Source organism: Manacus candei, unplaced genomic scaffold, assembly GCF_025592945.1.
Source record: "Manacus candei isolate 608988 ecotype Guabito, Panama unplaced genomic scaffold, ASM2559294v1 h1tg000037l, whole genome shotgun sequence".
In the NCBI taxonomy this organism is placed as follows: Eukaryota; Metazoa; Chordata; class Aves; order Passeriformes; family Pipridae; genus Manacus; species Manacus candei.
This window is the reverse complement of record NW_026138085.1, coordinates 8,682,301-8,703,787: the sequence shown is the minus strand read 5'-3', so window position 1 is coordinate 8,703,787 and position 21,487 is coordinate 8,682,301. Positions and strand designations below refer to the sequence as shown.

The 21,487-nt window shown below is 43.6% G+C and overlaps 1 protein-coding gene and 1 long non-coding RNA gene across 5 annotated transcripts in view; one reads left to right on the top strand and one right to left on the bottom strand.

Annotated features, from left to right (window-relative positions):
* Positions 1-21,487, top strand: part of LOC127473698 (uncharacterized) — a 901,041-nt gene that overhangs the window by 374,480 nt on the left and 505,074 nt on the right. The window lies entirely within an intron of this gene.
* The window catches only part of ERGIC1 (endoplasmic reticulum-golgi intermediate compartment 1), a 60,451-nt gene that overhangs the window by 29,773 nt on the left and 9,191 nt on the right, over positions 1-21,487 (bottom strand). For 2 of the 3 annotated variants that reach the window (XM_051793611.1, XM_051793612.1), the window contains exons 2-3: positions 8,891-8,952; positions 1,600-1,672 (exon numbers count right to left, since the gene is read on the bottom strand). In XM_051793611.1, the coding sequence (XP_051649571.1) occupies positions 1,600-1,672; positions 8,891-8,952 (135 nt within the window). Of the gene's footprint in view, positions 1-1,599; positions 1,673-8,890; positions 8,953-10,212; positions 10,305-21,487 lie in introns of those variants that run through there. The other variant, XM_051793610.1, reaches the window with a different exon arrangement.

The window sequence follows — 21,487 nt, the reverse complement described above, 5'->3', positions numbered from 1 at the left end:
AGAGCAAGAAAAAGTGCTATTTACTTGAAGCAATTTGTCCAGCTTTTCTCTGTTTTTTAAAACAAGAAATCCAAGGAAATTCAGCTCTGTGAAGTGACTGATAAGGTGACCCCAGTATTTCACAAGCAAACACACGGAACTGAATTCAAAGAAACAGGGAACGAGTAAGAAACCTAAGATACCATCTCGGAAGGAATGACGCAACAGGCACAAAAAATCAGCTAGAGCTTGATTACACTTCTGTCTTTAGGTTAAACATTAGTCAAGGTCAAAATTATTCCTGAAATTATATTTTTGACCCAAGATAGAGCTGCACAAAAACAATGAAAGAGCCTCATGGTTATCAGAATGGTCAATCTAAACACAGCACAGGAGCCCAACGCATTTCAGAGCCTTTTTGCTCAGCAGTGACATCTGTTGCTACCTGGACCATCATGTGAGTCTGACAGAAGTTCCACCCTTCCTAACTATCCAGGAACTGTGCATCACAGTCTAATGAGCTCACTGCTACATCAGCAGGATGATGGAGAACGTTTCCTAGAGCCCAAAACAAAGGTACCTGTGTTAAAAGATACTAAAAGTTTAGTTCATGGCAGGAGGAACATGAGAACAGGGGAAAAAAATAAAATCTGATTAACTAAAATACTTGTTCTATGAGCACTTTTTAAGAGCAGGAATTATTTCCATTTTGCTCAAAGCTGTCTCTACCTGGGACAACAACTCTTCAGGCACAAAACTTGTCAACTAGGTTTCCAAGTCAGGCTCATCTGAAAGAAGAAAAAAACTCATACACAAATAAAGCCATCTGCATGTATCAGAGTCAGCTCTGACATTAAAAAAAGGAATTACTTATATTAAATTAATAATAACTCATATTTTATGCAATTTATTTTTCAGAAAAGCATCTGCATAAGTATCCAAGGAAGACTGGCAGCATGTGATACCCATTTATCCACAGGGAAGGGAGGGGAAAGAAAACACCTTGTCAGAGATCCCACTGTATCTGCAATGGGACCCCACACTCAGAGCCATGTGAATCCAACCAGGAGGCACCACACACTTAAGCATATGGTGTCACTGACGAAAAATACACAACTTTTTGAGAACCACTTTGAATCAAACAAGTACAAAGGAAAGTGCCTATTCAGGAGGAGAGGGGAAACAAGTCTCAGATGAGGACAAGAAATCAACAGCTTAAGGAGGAAGAGGGAAACTGCACCTGATGGCACTGATCACCTTGGCACTCCTGTTACCTTACACTGGGTCACCACAGCACTGATGTGATCTGTGGTCACGTGAAAAATACTCACTGTACTCACAGAACAGTCCAGCATGCAGCTAATAAAGGATCAAGCAGGTCTGGAACAGTTTTCTCTATCAGAAATATTTTAGAACCAAGTTTGCTTAGTGTATTTTAGTAAATTAAAAAACTGAATGAATGTTTGAAAATTTGGACTCAACCAAAAGGAATCCAAACCCCATCAGGCAACTAAGTGACTTAGTGAAATTACAGGAATATTTCTCTCAGGTAACAGTAAAGCTGTAAAGATCCATATATGCACATATATACAAACAAGGGAAAATATGACTTTTACTTACATTTCAGTGGCTATGAATCCGGTGAGCTCAGACAGGAAGAGAAACAGTATGAAGAGACAGCAGCAGACAGAGACTGGAACAGAGACAAGGAGAGGAAAAGGTTAGTTTTGTTTCACTAACAAAGCAAAAAACTGTTTTCACACAGGTATATGATTCCCCTCATGGATTTGCCAACCAGACACACTTGAGAACTATGACTCTTTAGAGTCCATGACCCAGAGGAGTCATCAGAGCTGTGACTTCACCAAAATGCCAATATCCAAAATCCTGAGGGGTATCATCATTTTTGGGCCACTTTTCCCACCATGATTTCCATCTCCCCACGGCTCTTGCATTCTCCATCTCCAGCACACAATGCTGGTCTGCCAGCTCTCCCTCTTCTTTACAGAGCTGCTTGACATGACTTCTTTGGAGCCTTTGCTCCACATTTTAATTAATTAAAACCTCCGGAAAGGAAGAAAAATCAGCACCTCCTTGCTTCAAAAGCATACAGTCAGATAACACAGTGTTTTGTGGATTAGGAGACATTTTGGTTTCTTCTCAAGTTCCAAAGCTCTGTGTAAGTCATCTCACAGCCTGGTCTTGGCAGAGCTGGTACAGCAGAGACAATAATGGCAATAATGGTAATGACTAGTGTAGCCAATGCCTGATACTTCTCTAATTTCTCCATTTGCTGATAGATTGACTCTTCAGAGAGGGTAAATTCCCAGTGAAGGAATTGTGAAGTACCTGGACAAGTCCCACGTCTTTTCTAAGAATCTGAACCTGGAGTTCCACGGAGGGAACCCAAAGTAACTGGCATGTTACTGGTTACTCTTCATCAGGAAACTATTCAAACAATTGGGCAGTGACATTCACGCAGCAGTGACAGGGTCACTGACCCACACAGAGGGGCTGGAAGGAAGTACAGCCGTAAATCCTGTGGAGCAGGGATGATTGGAGTAGGCAAGGCTGTGCCAAGTGAAGGAGACAGGGTTGCAATGTGTATCTGCATTAAATAAAATACCCAAGTCCACCATGAACCACTTGCAAAAGAGTAAAGCAGGAACTGGTAGGAGCTTCCAGGGCTGTGACAACCAGAGCACAGTCCGGCTCATCCCTCCATCCCAGCACAGCTGCAGTGACCGAGCACTCTGTGAAATGACCAATTACCAGAGCCGCTAATTAGGACTGAGAAACACGTTAGAAAAACCCTGTTCCTCAACTTTATACCACATGACCTGTACATCCCAAATATCCATTCTTTCAGGAAGCTCAAGCAACAACAGGCTAGGGAATAATTTTATCACAACTGCATCAGTCCAAACTCCCTCGGTAGAGAATGCAAGAGGCACAGGAAGGAAAGAAGAGGTACTGAGGGCAAGTACTGAGACAGACCCTTGAGTGACCTAAAGCCTTGTGCCTCATTCCTCAGATTAGTCAGCTGATAGCTCTGAGGAAAGAGAAATGCGTTGTTTCCCCTTCCTCATCAGAAGAATTTCAAGGGTGGATTCGTTTACTGACCCTCTGTGAAGTGCAAGGCATTAAAAGAGATCCCAAAGAATCCATTAGCTAGGATGAAGGAAGAGAGAAAAAAATACAAAGACCAGTAGGAAAATTGGAAGCAAGAGGGGATATTAATTTCCAAAGAGAAACCTCAGAGGGTCACACACTTGCTTCCAAGTCTTGGCTTTCAGGGCACGGAAGATCACCATGGCTGTGACCCAGCTGAGCCCCTGGCACGGGGCACCACACAGTGTGGGGGGAGGAGAAACTTGCTGCTTGTTTGCTTAAAGTACAGCAGCAAATTCTTATGAGAACTTACACACCTACGTAAGAGCCCAAAAAAAGTGACCGAGGCACACGAGTTGTCGATCCAGCGTCTCGTACTGTTGGTCACAGAGCAGCAGAGACATGAGATCTCTGAGCTGTGGCAGAACTCAGGGGAGAGCGTTTCACATAGACAACCCTTTCTTCTCTAATTGCTTCCCATATTCCTCACTGCTTGTTATCATCCCATAAAGGCTTTCCACAGCGTCAGCTAGACCTCTCTGCTCTCAAGCACTTCCAGGCAAGCCTGGTACTACTAACTCTAAACTCTCTCCCAGAGCTTCCTCTCTCTTCCAATTTTTTAACTTTCTTCTCTGCCACTTGTATCATCAAATTATTTTCTTTTCCAGCACAGAAAGTATGTGCTGCCTGAAGTCCATCTTTCAATTCAGTTCTTGCAGGGAAGGCTTATGACAATACTTACCAAACACAGCACAGTAAAATTCCACTAACCTACATCTAAAAAATCCTGCAGGAATGCCCTGAAGCACCTGGCAGGGACTGACTTTCAAAGCTCCTCAATGCTTTTGCCAGACTTCAAACTGCACAGTCAGTTTTCAACCCATAAAAGAGATTGCTGAGGGTGGACATGAGAGGGGAATATAAAATCACGAGGGATCTGAAGGAGATGAATGGGCAACAACCACTCACTGTCTCTTCCAGTACAGGAACGAAAGGGGAGGTTAAAAACAGGAGAAGGTTTTCTTTTACAGAACACTTAACTAAATTCTGAAGATTCTTCACTATGGGTGTTGAGGACGCTTAAAAAATAAAATCTGTAAGATTTCAAAAAGGAATCACACACGGCCTGAAGAAGAAATCCACTAAGGGCTACTAAACACAAAGGAACAACTTATAGCTCAGGAATTTCAGAAACCAAACGAGCAAAGCCTGGTAAAGTGTTTAACCTGTCCCTGTGTTCTTTCTCTGGCATCTGCTGCTGACCACTCCTGGTAAGGGGACACTGGGTTGCACGACACTTGCATCAACTGTGGCTGCTCCTATGTTAAACTCTTCTTGCACACACACATTCTCAGGACAGGGGGTGTCCTTGGCATGAGACTCACGTGAAAGCCTCATGTGTTAAACTGTCTCCAGAGACAGTATTTTCCCAGATGCAGAACACGAGCTCCTCTCCCTAGTGTGGAGCTGCGGGCACAGATGATGTTCCCAGCATAAGAATTTATGCACTTCAGCTGCTTATTTCATAGTGAAGGCTTTCACTTGCTTCCATGCAAATGTGCAGTTCCACCACCCACATTTGACAACTGCATGATATTTGGAAAAGTAGATTAAAGGCTAGGATCAGACAGAATCAAACAATTCATGCATAAAGCTTCATGTAACTGCAAGAGCACTGCGACGTTCCCACAGAGCTCGAAGGACCATCTAAGACAGGTTTCTTAAATACCTAATATGATAACACAATCAATATATCAAAGGTAGAGACAGACTGCTGTTGGCTAATCTTTAATCCCAAAAGGATGGGAAATTCTGCCAAGTTTTTCATTCCTACACTAACCTTTTTGTACATATCGCTTCTGATACATATCCCATCTACGTACATTCCTGGCTTTTTCTCCCCACCCCACAAGAAATGAAAGAAAGGAAAAGTGTTTAACACATCACACAGACTGAGAACGTGGATCCATGTCTATATTAAGGCATAAAATTATTAGCATTTATTATTCAATGGAGCAAACTGTTATGAAGTCCAAGGAACGGGTCTTGTTACAGACGCCATGTGAATCATAACTTTGATATTTCCTGATGTGTATTTAAAACTCCAGCCCCCAAACAGCACCGAGTATTTCTGGATAACATTTCCATGTGTGCATACAACATGTGCATGCAAACTATGCATCCACATGGATTGTTAAATAGCAGGATCATTCCAGCAGCTGTGTCCGACTGCTCCTGTCCAGCCAGATGCCAACTGTCAGCCAGCCAGGGCGTGTGCTGCTGCTGCTGCTTCCATACCCAAACATGGCCAAGCTGTCACCACGTTAGTCAGGTCTGCTGGAGTGGCCCTGTGTGGCACCACGGACACGCTGCATGGGGGTGGGAAAGCTGGCAAAGAACTGGTGGAAGAGGTACAATGAGGGCATGACAGGCTGAGGGCACAGGAATGCTGCCTAAAAAAAGAGAATTTTATTGAGGAAAAGGAATGAGTAAGTTCTATACACTTTTTCAGAGAAGTCCACAGCAGGGGATGTGTTGTTCTAGAAAAACCTCTCTCCAAGTAAACTGCAGTGGACTGTTCCAGGTTACTTCATTGCTAAAAAAATGTTCGTAGCTGGAAGGGTTGCTACACAAAGCTCAAATATCTTGTATGCAGCATTCACTGCAACTTTGGAAATCACAAAACCATACCCAATAAAGCCTCAATAACCCTCCAGTTGGCTTCTGAACTTGCTTGTGTTCAAGCTCACCTGCTCTCCTCCACCAAAATTCCCCAACACTTACTCTCCCTTAGCTGCTTCCTCCCTAGGAGCCCTGGCCTCTTCAGCCCTGGTGTCAGAAGCAGAGTTGCTCTTTTCCATCTCTTTCCTTCTGTAATCTGATCTCTGACTTCTTCCCTAATAAACGTCAAACTTTTTTTTTTTTAAAAAGGCCTTTTTACCATCCAAGAACCACTGCAGAAATCCTGCAGTAAATCCATTCCTATTCCAGAAAGCCTTCAGCACCAGAAGTGATACTGAACTAAAGCTCCAGCAGAAATCAGACGGGAAGGGCCTAAAGTAATAGTTGGCTACTATAGACTATTTTATACCTCCTGTGTAAAACTTGAAGGACTTTAAGAGAGCCAAAATACAGTTGCAGTCATAGTCATTTCACATATTTACTAAACCCTGGAAGTTTTTTTGAGAGGCAGAACCTTCCACTATGCTCAAGCTCCCAATGTTATTATGAGCTGACTTCCCTAAAGCATTTATCACAAAATCATGCAACCTTTCCCAGGCTTCAAACTGGCCTGGCATTGGGCTCTCTCATTCATGGCCTCCTACAACATGTAAGATTAATGGCTTTCAAATTACAAGCCATAGGCTTGGTCAGACAGAAAGCCCATTAGGAAAGCTGCTCACCAGATCCTCACAGGCAAAGCCACCAGTCTGTTGGCTGCCTGTGTGGTTCAAAAGCTTCTATCTAAAGCCTGTCTAAAACCACTCTGAGGAAAAGAAGGAGAACCAGTTAGAGAAGAAAATCAAAGCCTGAGAAGCTGCAAATAACAATAGAGAGAAATAAGTCAGCTAATAATTTTAAGTAAGAGTCACAACCTTCAAGCCTTCCCACAACAGACTTATCACTTGAGCTGTTTACTGCAGATCAGAAAGCCTAACACTGGATGGCCTTTGATGGGTTTTTTTGTTTCTAAAATACTCTTTTGCAGGTGATTCATAATAAGACAAATTCTCAAAGGGAGCCCAGGTACAGTGTGGGAACTCTTAGTTTCCAAAACAGAAGGGAAGGCGGGATCACTCACAAGTTCAAAGTGTTCTTTCAAAACACTAAATCTCACAGCCCCTGAATTCGCAAACAGTTTTAGTCAAGCCCTTTGTTCACAGCTTCAGCAAACCTAAAAGGGAGTCAGGATACAATTAATTCAGCAGTCAGAACACAGAAGACAAGGACTCTGACAGTAAATATTTAGGGTATGTGTTATCTTCACAGGAGCACAGGATAGTTGAGGCTGGCAGGGACCTCTCTGGAGATCATCCCGTCCAACTCCCCTGCTCTGAGCAGGTTGCTCAGGGCCAGGTCTGGTTGTTTTGAGCATCTCCAAGGACAGAGGCTCCACACCACCCTGGGCAACCTGTTCCAGTCTTCAACCATCCTTACAGCAAGGAGTTTCTTGAAGGCCACAAAGGGCTTTCCTTTGTGTCCACTGATTCACTGGCCCTGACTCAGTTCTATCTGCTGTCACCAAGGGATATGACATCACTCACGTCAGCGGTGACATACAAGACTACTGACCCATCTACAAGAATGGATGAATGGAGCACAGCTCTGTGATCAAAGGAAGTGCCTGCTCAATGGAACAGGAAAGCTGCATTAGGAGTGTAATTACAGGCTTGGCAGGATCAACCTGATCGATGTTTGCCCCGCACAGCAGCTCACTGCACATAATTGTGTGAAATTGCATTACTCAGCCTCCAGCTCCCTCAGGAGCAGGAAGGAAGGAAAAGGGGCCCAAGGCGAGAGATTTGTATCAGCCAAAGTCTATGTATTGATACACGGGAGTGAGAGTGGATCGCTATCGGTTGCCCAAGCAATTTTAATTCTCTAAAAGCACGACAAATAACAACGAAATAACATCTGTGCTCATTAGTCCCACCTATATCATCAGATTAATTCCCTGAGTACGCTGTGAGCAAAATGCATGTTTCCCACATCATCTTCACCACTGGCCACTGCACATTTCCCCCCCACACTGCTCCTTGTGGATCCAGAACCTGGAATCCCTTTTTGTAGTGGTTTAGTTCCTCAAGTCTCTTCCACAAGCACAAGCCTGGGAACATCAACAGTGAGTGCAACTATTAACAGTAATTTTTCACAGTGACTGGGGGGGTGCCTGTCAGAGGCAAATAAACCTGCAGTCATCCCCATCCCAGTGTTTGGAGCAGACTCCCAGCTTCTGTTCCTGGGAAGAGACCAGCAAAAAGCTCTCTAGCTACTTCAGGAGATAGCAGAGTGGGAATTTCAACACCAGTTTTTAGGAGCTCCCTATCATGACAATATATATGTACTGTATTTTCTTTTTGAGATTTCATTGCTCTGGTGAGACCCCCCCAGAATATTGTGTACAGTTCTGGTGCCCTCAGCATAAGAAGGAAATGGAACTATGGGAACAAATCCAGAGGAGGCCACAAAGTTGAGAAGGGGACTGGGGCACCTCCCCTATGGAGACGGGATGAGAAAGTTGGGGCTGTTCAGCTGGAGAAGAGAAGGTTGTGTCGAGACTTCACAGCCCCTTCCAGTATCTGAAGGGGCTACAAAGAAGCTGGAGAAGGACTGTTCATCAGGAACTGGAGTGACAGGACAAGGAGAATGGGTTCAAGCTGAAAGAGCAGAAATTTAGGTTGGATATGAGGAAGAAATTCTTCCCTGTGAGGGTGGTGAGGCCCTGGCACAGGTTGCCCAGAGAAGCTGTGGCTGCCCCATCCCTGAAAGTGCTCAAGGCCAGGTTGGACAGGGCTTGGAGCAACCTGGTCTGGTGGAAGGTGTCCCTGCCCATGGCAGGGGCTTGAAATGAGATGGTCTTTAAGGTCCCTTGCAACCTAGGCCATTCTGTGATTCTGTGATTCTAAATGCATACAAACTACTCCACTGTTTGATGGAGTAAAACAACTATTTCAGCAACAAAGGACACCCTTTCCAATGTTTAATATCCCTTTAAAAAAATTTCCCAGAGACAGAGAGGCCAAACGAGTTTTAATTTTAGACCAGGAGTATGCAAGGACATCAAAAAGAAGTTACTTACTAATGGCCCCTGTGTAGGTTGGCTGTGTAAGGTCTTTTGGCACCTTCCTGTAGATGTCAAACCTGAAAGAGGAAAAGCAGCAGCCATAAAACAGGTGGAACATTTCAGTATATTTCATGTCCCCACAGGGATGAATGATGCTGAAGTTTTTCCATCCCGCTTTCCAACAACATTTTTTTCAGTACGCAGGAGGATATGAGAAGGAAAAACAAAACAAAAAGCCCTTTACTTTTGTACAGTTATGTAACTGCACTCTGCTTTGGCTCCAATTTCCAAAGCACTTCCCTCCGCCTCGCTGTCATGGATCTGTGCAATCTGAACTGCGAGAGAAGCCAGGGAAGGAGTCATGCTGGACAAGTTTATAGACCACTGTAAGGAAAAGGATACTCTGCAGACTCCTGAATAAAGACACCTGGCAAAAAAACCAGTGAGACACAACCTATATTGCAGCTTATAGTTTGTATCCTGCAATAGACCAAAGTAGACAACATCAAAGTCAGAAATCCAGGTGCTGAGACAAGAAACCATCCCTTGGACACTGGATACCCAAGAGAAATGAACCCGACAAGTTTGCTACTCCCCCAGTAAAATCCAGTTTAATATTAGAACGTTGTTTTGATTCAGTCATAGCTTTTAATATCCATATAGCTCAGCTTTGCTATTTTAAACTCCCCATGGTTAAACTTTCCCTGCCCTTATGTGTTGGCTATATTATTTCCTACCACCTTGTGTTTCTGCACGCCCAACCGCAATGCAGCTCTGACATCAGTTTTTCCATCACCCAGTAAAAATTAATTAATGCATTAAAAACACCTACCCACCCTAAAGAAGGAAGTGACTGGTTCTCCCCCCAAAATAGACTTTTTGGATATACTACAAGTGGGTGAGATCTGATGCTTTTTCCAGCCCTGGAGAGGCATGAGAAACACCGGCTCCCAAATTCCTATTCTACAGTGCACCAAGATGAAACACCCCCATGCTTAATCAGTAGCTCCTACTACACCAAATACTATACTGGGACTTTAAAACTAGATCATCTTTGTTTTCTTCATTCTTTAACTGCTGAGATAACTTGAAGGCACTCTGGATGAACAAAACAGCGTTTGCCTTGCATGAGATCAGAAAGACGTGGTTGCGTTTCATTCAGGAGCTGAAGCTGGAGGAAGGAAGGGAAGAGAGGGAAAGGAGAGCAGGTATATAGTTCATCTGCCCAGCTCAAGTCCTGAATGATCTATGAACTCTCTTAACACCCTAACAACCCACTGTGATACACCTGACAGCAACATTGCTCAGGAGCTGTATGTTTTTATGACTCTACTCACTGCCGTGTCCTAAGCAGATCAGCAATATTCCTGAACCAAACAATCCATTTACGGTTTTCCAGTTGCCCTGAGAACATCTGGAAAGTGCTGTTAGAATTCTTTCCACGCACACCAAAGCAACAGCAGCGGATGGCAAAGGAACCCAAAGTAGCTGCTGACATCATGGTCTCACAGGCAGAGGAAGCCGCTGCTCGCTCCTGCTCTCAGCCCATTAAACGCCGAGCGCTGGCGTCGTCTGGCCAAAGTCACAATAATAGATCAACAGGGCTAAAAAAGCTGAGGAAGAGACAGAGCACGTGAACACACGAGAGCTGCTGAGTGTGAGCGAACACTCAGAAATAGGAAACAGCTCTACGCTGGATTCAGTAAAAACAGCGGCGGATACTATAAAAGGAAGTTTGCTCCCACAATGAGGAATATTTACTAGTATTAAAATGATGACCCGTCACAGGACTAAAAGCAAAAAGTCCAGCTTTTTAAACAGCTCTCTGGAAAGCTGATGTCATGGCAGGGTTCTCTCCTCTCAGGCTGCCATTTTGATCACATAAGGAACACCCAACACCACAAATTAACTTTTATGTGGTGTAAGTAAGCTTGGATTAGGCAAAGACACTGCAGAAAGTGTTTGGTGGCTCCCAGCCACATTTATCACCTGGCTTTAAGTGTTTAAAAGGCAGTGCACTCCCTGTGCTATTCTGCTTCCCATCTCTCCTACCACATTATGTTCCCTCTCTTCTACTACCATGACACACATCTGGGCAAAGAACATCGGACAAAGCATGTCCCAGCCTGAATTTACAGTCTAGAGGCACACACAAGAAGAGTACAAAACAACACAGGAGAACTGAATAAAGGTTTGATGGCTTTGTTTTCTAGATTTAACATGTTTTTAGATAAGGACAGACACTATGGAATAGCACAGAATGGACAGTGTATGGAAAAGAGGCAACGAGATCAGATTGGATGTGGGGAGGAAGGAGGATGGCTCAGTTGAGGTCTTATGGAGAAAGGCAGAAGCTTGAAGGATGACTTCCAGAACCTGACTCAAGCAAAAGGGTAGGCAAGCATGGAAGGTGTATTTAAGCTTGCACAAGGATGCTGAAATGATCACAACAATCAACAAGGGAATGGAAAAAGACACATTTGGAATAAGAGACAAACACTGCTGGCTAGATTTTGCTCACATCCAAATGACTGCCTGCCCAAGGTAGAAAGGACTGTGTAAGTATCCTGGCAGAACAGTCATTTGCTTGGAAAACACATGTTCTGAGTTAGGAGGATTTATACTTTTTATACTCTTCAGGGTACCAGGCATCCTCTCAATAAGGCATCTGATATTGGCTACAATTTATACAATTTATTCAGTCTGCTCCTGGTTGGTGAAAACAGCAGTTGTGTTTACACATTCAGAGAAGGGAAAGGTGGAAGCTCAAAAGACTTTGAGAAGAATGATGGAGATGGCACAGCCAGGAAACAGGGCTACCTTGTTAACTCAGATTTAAACACCAACTTAGAAGAAAACGTGAAATGTATAGCAGTTAATGACAGCTTGAAAAATAATGACAGCTTGAAAAGTATGTTTGTGAGACATAAGAAAGGTTGGTATGAGTAGAGAATGGAACCCCAAAGAAGGCTTCATTAATTACGTATAATTATAAAAATAAGTAAATCAAGCAAACTTCTCAAACAAACCTGTGAAGCTGACAAGAGTTATTGTAACAGGAGACCCTAAGCCCAAAGAAATCAGAGATTTGTGAAAGCTCCAATCAGGTCTCAGGGTTAAAAATCTGATGAACTTCTAGTCTCTGCTTGACAAACCTTTCTCTTTTTGCCGCTGGTTTCTTGCCTACCTTATAGAGCTGAAAGCAATTTCAGGAGATCACTTACACTGTCCTGGGAAGAGGAAAGAATGAGGATTAGACAGCACAGATGATTTGCAATGTATGAGGGAGGAGGCCATGGAGTTGTATGAGTGGTAAAGGGGAACAGGTTTTACTTGCCCTCAGGTCAGATGTTCCTGCAAGCACCTGCAGTAAAAATTCCAACAAGCCTCCAGGTTCCTAAGGCATTGGTCACCTGGAAGAGCATCTGTACCCTGGGAACAGAGAGGAACTTTGTGCTCTGTCTATTGCAAAAGCTGCCTTACAGATTCCTGCTTCATTCAAAGCAGTGGAAGCTATTACTAACACTGGAGGAAGATTGGATGTTCAGAGGCTTGTACCAGCCAGCTCATAGCACTGTACCACACTGTGAACACACTGTACCACAGTGTCAAAAACCAGTCTTGGAGAGTCTTGGAGTCAGATCCTAAATGACCATGAGAAACCAGGGTGTAGATTTACAGCATGTCCTGCAGTCACTGATGAATGAACTCAACCTGCAGCCCTGCGCAGCAGCTCATGCTGCTCTCAGCAGGGAGACATCAGTTCACACTTACAGAGCAGGCACATGTGCATTTTCCACTGCACAATATTTATATTTAGCTTTTGGCAACTTTCTTCCTTCCTTCAGAAAGGCAAGACTTGTAAGGTGAAGCAGTATCTGTGAGTTAATCAGCTAACACCATTTCAGAGTGGAAACAACAAACCTACTGCTAGGAAAGTTTTTCCTCCAGGTCATACGTGTTCGAATAAAGGGAAGGCTGGACCTTGCAATTCCAGAATACGAGGCTAAAGATAGAACTAGGCTGTCATAAGTATAACAAAGCAATTTCCTGACACATCTAGAGTGTCTTTTCTTTCAGTGGAGAGCAGGGTTGCAAACAAAGAAATGAAAAAAGGCTGTTTGGCAATGTCAGAGGTTCGCAGGAACCAACATTCATAACTAACATGAGGGAGTGGTATGATACCTTTTCCTCAATCCAATAGTTGAAAGGACACAACAAAAAACTTTCTCACCTTCCTGACAGGAATGACAACAAACTGGTAAAAACTGTCTCTCTACATCTTTCTTGCAGGCTCCCTTCAGGTACAAGGAGGCCACAATTAGGACACCCCAAAGCCTTCTCTTCTCCAGCCTGAACAATCCCAACTCTCTCAGCCTTTCCTCACAGCAGAGGTGCTCCATCCCTCTGATCATCTTGGTGCCTCCTCTGGAATTGGTCCAACAGCTCCATGTCCCAGCTGGGTCCCCAGAGCTGGAGGCAGCTCTGCAGGGGGGGTCTCACCTGAGCAGGGCAGAGGGGCAGGATCTCCCTCCCCTGCTGCCCATGCTGTGGGATCAGCCCAGCACACGGGGGGTTAATGGGCTGCCATCGCACATTTGCTCTTCATGTTTGCTTTTCATTATCTCCTAGAGCCACAGGAAGCACTGAAGTGTTTAAAACCCAGAGCCAGACACAGCAGTGCTCACCTGAGCCACCATCATCACCAAGGCTGGCACTGCAGAGGCAATGGTAGGTCAAACCCAACTGAACAAGGTGAGTAGACATCAGCAGCCCTGGGGTGATGCCTGAGTTTCCTTTCAAACCTCTGTGATTGACAGTGCTGGACGAGTGACAGGGAGGGCAGAAGATATCTACCCAAACACTGAAGTTTTTTCTCAAGTGGGTACTTCAGCTGCCTGCCCTGAGAAGGGGATGAGCTCACTCCCTCAGCAGGAGCTGAGGCTTTCTTCCAGGGCGTGCTTTATGTACACTTGAACAGCTTCAAGTCTGGATCTGAAATATTTCAGGAAATGAAGTAATAAATACATTATTTCACTGAAGATTACCACACCTCCAAACAGAGAAACCTTCTCTGACATCTCTAGAAGCTGAAAAGAGCTTTTGTAACGTGTCTGTAAGATGCTGCTAACTTTTTCATGAGCAAGAAGCAAAGAACTGGAGGTTAAAAACAAATACTTGTAAGTTGAACTAACTGGATGGTGGTTAAATTTAATCACAGAATCTCCTGAGTTGAAAGGGATCAACCAGAATCATTGAGTCCAACCCCTGGCCCCCAGGAGTAGTTTATCCCTAAATTACTGATGCACTGTGTGAAGTTCCTGCAAAGAGACAGTAGAAGCTTTAGCTCTGTGGAGCACTGAAACACAACTCTGGAGTGGGAACATCTTCATGTACTCTTCTGCAAGGTCTGGTTTTACTGATTTAACTAAGAGGCAAGGGAAAGACTGTTTACTGGACAGTATTTTGGATTCCAGTTAATCAAGCAGAAGTGCAACACATTCTCAAGTGGCACTTGGGTCACAGAATAGAATTCAGGCACCGTAAATCAGCAGCAAACAGATTAATTTTCGTCCCTTTCCACTCCTCAGATGATTCAGAAATTTATCTTTAATGCTCAAAGACAGGGGAAAAATGCTTTTGTTCTTTGGGCAGATTATGCTTTTCCCCAGAAGAACTGAATGTTTAAAAATTAGTCTTTTTGAAGCATACTGACTTTATCACAGGTACTTCTGCAGCACATCCTGAAAGTTAGAGGACATGAGCATCCATTACAGCAAATTACATTTTTGATGTCAAAGATGATTTTAAAAAATTAAAACCCAATCAGTATCATGGCTGACATTCCACCTTGAGCAAGTAAATGGTAGTGCAAATCCATCATGTCATCCTGTCTCAGCACCAAAGGGTCCATGGCTGTGATTCACACAGAAAAATGTGAATGTTGAAACAACACTTGATTCTTCACCTCCCATATTAACCAGCTTCTAGAAGTGGCATCTATTTTTCAGCAGATACCACACTTGAAGTTGAGGTCACTAATTCCTGGTGACATTACTCACTCTCAGTAACAAGTCCAGTGTACAGTGAACAACTACCTTAATTTTATTACACATCAGTAGCTTTGAGATCTCCGAAAAAAAGAGACAACCTCGTGCTGCTGAAACAATTTCTTTCACTAACAAATAACTTCACTTGAAGGAACAACTTGCAGGAACAACATATTTTCCAGCAAAACCAGAACTTCACTATTAAGTTAACCAAACAGCTGGCAATTCTACAGCAGATGCGACTAAATTACACAAAGGGGGAATTAGCAAATACAGAAAGGTTAACTTTGAAAACACTATAGAGACTATGTTGTTACTGCAATAAGAAATTTGAAGGACTGTCGAGCCAGTGTTTGTATTCCAACATGCTTTATGTTAGAGACTCAGTGCTGGATAAGTGCTTATGAGGAGGGAGCAACATCTCCACCATAATCCATCAGATGCCATAACACCTCTCAAAGAAATGAAGAGTAACACACCCTGCCAAGGTGAGATGGCTTCCTGGACCAACAAAACCCCTTGGTCAAGGGCTCAAGTTTAAATCACAGCACAAAGAAGCGAAGAAATAACAACCCTTGTCTTCAGTGGCATCAACCCTTCAGTGGGAGGCTGTGGGCCACTGATTTGGGCTGCGCCACTCAGATTTCTGTGGAGACTCCCCCTTCTCACACAATATTTATGTATCTGCAGTGCAGGTTCATTCACTCCCACGGCGAGTGCCTAAGTCAGAAAGCAGGAATGTCAGTCTTTTCACAGCCTTTTCAAAAACACAACTGCCACTAAAACCACTCACCCTTTTACACATCAAGAAAGCAATCTCCAAAACCTGGCACACCAGCTAACACTGCATTTGTAGGCCAAGTTCTCTGCTCTACAAAGTGAAACTAGATTAAGCTGGTCTTTGAGGAACTATTTCATGCAAGAACTGTTTCCTTGACACTCCACAGGGGAATATAAGCCGGTTAAAGCAGTTTCCAAAACTTGTTTGCACTTCTGCTCATGTGCTGGTAACGCCCCTCCCCAGTTTGAGAGCTGAACTGGAGTAGCTGCCAACTGGAGGTAAATTCTAGTGAAATATTCCTTCTGGTTTTCCCCATTTGTCGAGTCCTTCTCGCAAACCAAAGAAAAGGGGATCAGAGTATGGCTGCAGACCTCAAATACCAAGAATTTGAGAAGGCATGAGGTCATTATTTCTCCACACACATGCCAATTCCTGACTAATCTAACAAAGAACTTGACTGTTCCTTACAAAGTCCACTCATGACACACTCACCAGTAAAAGGACTTACAACGTGGAAGAGGCAGTTTCTACTGTAATACACTGTACTTGCCACATCCAAGAAATGTAATGACACAGAGGTAGCCCATGCAGACACATTAAGTTTTAAGAAACTCAGTCTTTAATAAAAAAAAAGGTGCTTCTTGTCATAAGAAGATAAAGCACTCTATTTGTTATACTGTTTTTTCTTTTTCAGGTGGAGAGAAAAAATGATGCACTGTGCATTTCTGGGAACATAAATTCATTCAAAACAACAATCCCAGACTGCTTTTGATGAAAACTACATCAAAAAAACTACATGCACAGTGGAAGATACACAAAGAGCAAGGCAGCTGCCAAACATAACCTTGGACAGTCAAGCCTATGCCAACATTTCATCCTTGACAAGAGTCATCTTGAGGCGGCTCTGTCTGATAACAGGTTAGAAAACATCTAATGTCTTGCCTTCTTTGAGAGCATCTACCATTTAGACATTCTAAACAAATTCATTTTTAGGCCACATCCCTCAGAATTACACCAGACTCTCTAATTACTTCACATAGACATCAGTGAATCCAGCCAACTAACAATTTCTATTCAGCTGCTATTAAAGAGACAAATCATCCTTAACTTTGAGAAGGATTAGTTTTCCCTGGGGACAAGTACATAACCTTGGGATTTTTCAGTCTGCATACTTCTTTTCTCTCTTACCATTTCCTATCTGCCTCCTCAAACATTTCTGTTATATCGCTCTGTCCCAGACAGAAAGCAGAGTTGGTTTGTTCTATCCCCCTTATTTGGTTCCCCACAGGAGCTACAGATCTGATGCAATGACAGACAGTCAGCTCTTCCCACAAGATTTGTATAACTGTATGTTCTTGATTTTCAGCAGTTCAGGAAACCAAGGCAGGTGTGAAGTGAGAAGAGAATGAGCAACCTCAACCCCACTTCAGGAAACACGTTTAAGTGCACATGAAATGAGCTGGAATGATGGGTCTGAAGAGTCTTCCACCAGCCCACAGCATTTGTTTCCTTGTATTCCTGCCACTACCACCTCTGGAAGAAGCATCCCTAGAGATAGCAGAAGAGTTTACAGACAGATTCATTCAATTCCTGCTACGATTAAGGCTCTTAGCAGAGATACCACTTACAGCTGAGAATCCAGCAGCTCTCTTTGCATAAAATGCTTTATTGTTTACAAAGAGGACACAGGAAGCAGGAAGAAACTCAGCCATGGTAAATATAACTTGGATTAAGTCCATCTGACATTCAAAGATGACTGTGCACAAACAGACTCCATTTTCTCTCTCCAGGAATAAATACTTCAGCGGAGGTTGGTGTTACAAAGGGGAGATCAGAAGCTTTCCTTCTCCCCCTCCCCAAATCAGTGTAGCCTTCAGGCAGAAGGGAAGGGGCAAAAAAAGAGGCCACATGGGTTATTTTCCATGTGAAATCGTGGAATCAAAAGGAAGCTCTGACTGCTGTCAGAGCAAGATCATTCAGGCTGGAGACCAATGGCCAAATGGAAACGCCCTTCCTTTAATCCCCAGTGGTATTTCTAGAGAAACCTTCCCACCAAAGGCATGCTGCTTAGTGTCAAGGAGCATTTCTGTCTGTGTGATCTGCTGCCTTCTCAGGCATCTTCTTCGGTCACTTAACCTAAGTGTAAGAATTAGAAGCACTAAGTGTATAAGAGAAAACCTGCCTCCCCACCAGCCCGAGGTACAGTGGTTCTGTGATCATCCACTGAAATACTCCCTGTCCACTCCCCACATGACCCACTGCGGTCCCTTCCAACCTGATCCATTCTGTGACAATGCTGCCCCAGGACTTTATCTCTCAGTGCTTCCTTAACTGAGACAGGCAAAAAAAAATAGATTATAAGGTGCTCGAAAGAACTGAGAGAAGCTAGGAAGGCACAGAGAATACTCCAGTGCTACTTGAAGAATAAAAGACTTTAAATCAAAAATCAAGTCACTTAGCTGAGAGCTTCGAAGTCGTTTAACAGGCAGCAACTGTTCCTCTGTTTCCTTGGGTCACTGCTCTCAAACAATGATTTTGGGACAATTCCTCCCCACTTTGTCAACAAAGCTTTTGGGCAGTAGGCACCCGACCACACCAGCTGAAGAGCACAAGCCATCAGGCCCTCAGGTGGCTTTTAACCTCTTCAGAGGCCATGTAGCCCTAAATAAAACGAAGCAGGCTTATACATACACCCTCACTCCACCAAAGGCAGGCAGGTACCTCTGTCAGAGCATATTTGCTGGCTTTGTTCCTTCCTGAAAAGCACATCAGACACTTGTGGTAAGATCTTGAAAAGCAAAGCTGTTACTTCAGTATAAAGGAAAAATCTAAGCCCACCAATTTAGCTTTCAATGTGGTTGTTCAAGCTGAAGGAAATGTATAGGTAGAACAAACAGCCCAGCTGAGTCAGGTTTGCACACATGGTGCTCTTTTGATTAACAAAATACCATTTTTACTTAAAAAATAAAAATAAAATCCCAGACACTTATTTGAAGTAGTTGGAGGGATTTTTATCGTTCACAGTTGTTAAAACCATACCTAGAACTACTGTGCCCAGGATCAGGGATAAAAAGATTAACCTCTTTACTTGGTAAATTGATTTTATTCAGTAGTGCAACAGCAGGCTGATTCCTGGGGTATGCAGAGATGTCCTGGAAGAACAGGTATCCCATTCCATGTGCCAAACAACAGAATATGTGAAATAATCAAAGCAGTGACTTGGAGAACAGCTGGTACCTGGAACAACAATGACAAAGGAACAAGCAGGACACAACTCTCCTCTGCATGGTGACCCTGACAGGGGCTGGAAATCACCAGATTCCCCTGGGAGAAGGGAGAGGAATGAGCAGGCTGCTGGGCAGGTGACAGAGGCTGCTCAGCAATGCTGTGGGCTGGATTTTGCACCCCATGTGCTTGAAAGCTGCTACAATAAAAAGTCAGACCCGGTCTGACCAGCAGTTTGGAGCAAGTCTCTAAACCAGGAAAAGATGGGCTTTAATTGGGGAAACATCAAGAACAGCATGTCTTTTTAAGCAAAACCTCTCTTACTTTACTCTAAAAAAGCAGTGAATTCCAACTCTGCATTTTCAACTTCCTCTGGTCCTTCCTGTACCCATGCTGGGTAAAAATCCAGAATTTTGTTCCACAGATCTAGCAAGGAAAGAAGAATTTCTACGTACAAGTAAATTCACCCTAAAACAGTCCAAAGAAGTAGAGCTGCCTTATTCTTATGCCTTCCTCTATACATGCATAGGAAGCACTGCTTTTTCACTTCTCATGGAGAAATATCAGTTCAAGATTTCATTCTGAAATCCCTTCTTTAGCTCATGCTGCTTTTCTTCCTACCCAAAAACAAGGGCATGCTCTGACAACTCTGCAGGAACACTTAGATCCTACAATCCAGCACAGACAAAAGGCAATAACTCTTCTTCCAGTACAGCAAAGTAGGTGAAATCTGTTTTACTGGGTGGGAAAACAATGGTAGGAAGTCAGCAGCAGAGGAAGAAAATAGGAACTACTGATTTCGAGCCCTTAATTCGGTTAATTCTTTGTTTAAATGACATTTCTATGTTTCCTGTCTGCTGGCAGATGAGAACATAATGTGCAGAGAGCAGCTCAGGACAGCTCCAGGACAGCCACACTACAGTCCCAGGGATGGGACGCAGCAGTGGGAGCCAACAGACCTGAATTCTGTTCTGCTCCCGGCGCTGACTCACCGTGCAATTTCTGTTCCAGTCAATTAAATCTTTCTTCTTCAGCTTGTACATTTTGCACAGCAGCATCTGGTAACATCTGCCCACCTTTCCTCAAGCACGTGTAAATCTGCAGGTGAAAAACTCTGCAAATAATGAAGCATCACTGAGCAAAGCTCCAACTTCTACCTGAGGGAATGGCTGGAGCTGTGTCAGAGGAGGGTTAGGTTGATTTTAGGAAAAGATTCTTCCCCCAGAGGGTGGTTGGGCACTGAACAGGCTCCCCAGGGCAGTGGTCACGGCCCCAAGGTTGACAGAGCTCAAGGAGCATTTGGACATCACCGTCAGGCACATGGTGGGATTGTTGGGGTGTCCTGTGCCAGGCCAGGAGCTGGACTTTGATGATCCTTGTGGGTCCTTTTCAACTCAGAATGTTCTGTGATTCTTTGAAAGCTGCAGGAAGGTGGCTTATGAAAACAAACTGGATGTGCTCTGCAAGAGCTGAACCTTGGTTCACTAACAGGGTTGTGCCTGGAGTGCACATTTATGAACAATCTCGATGGTTTTGTGAGTTGGGACACAAACTTTGAAGCACATGGAAAGTAAGATAAGTGATCCTGGTAATCTCAGTTTCACACAGCAAGTAAACACTGAATATACAAACACCAAAGCCTGGCTGGGAATGTGAGTTCCAGATGCAAACACAGATTCAAAGCAGGACTAATAAGCCGATACTTGTAAATACCAAGCAGTTATTAACACATTTTATAAGATTAACACCTGCATTACAGTAGATAACACACACATCATTAAGTAATCAGCTAGTCCTCATTTACACACAATGGGATACTAATACATATACTCCACAACTTGAGCTTTAATAGACAAACTAGCAAGGTTTCAGAATTATATCGGAAACTGTTTAATCCTGAACCACTTTGAGCAAGCTCTGATACAGGAAGGAACAGATAGGGATGTGGAGGGGCTAATGGAGTTTTAAACCAGTTTATCTGGACTGCAACCAGGTGAAGACTGCAATTTTCAAATTCTGTATGACTGATTTCTCACTCACAACATCACACCACTTTTCAAAGCAAATAGTTATTTTTTTCGACCTGCTGACTCTCCACACTTTTAAGCCCAGGAATGAAATGTAGGAAGAGGTTTCCTTGCCAGCCAGCTCCTCCCTCTTAATTCTAGTTCCAAGAACATAATGAAACTAACAGAGGAAGTTTCTGAAACAAGGAGGAGTACTGAGAACAAGAAAACAAGGTTAAGCCAGGAGTACTGTCATTAATTATATAATCCAGCCTTTGGGTAACTGGACACAGGGAAAGGGGCTGAGAGAACATCGGAGGCATCAGCCTCTGCAGCATTATGTCATCTGGTCTGCTCCTTACTTAGCAGGTAAAGGATTTGCACAGGGACAAAAAAACAAACCCATTTATTTCTAGGACAAAAGACTACGAATCTCCACAACAGCTGCTGAAAAAGGGCACAAAAAATTCATACGTTCTGCTCCCATTTAAATTGATTCCTTTCCAAGGAGCTGGTTCTCCTGTTTGCTCCCTCCTGCCAGTCATCATGC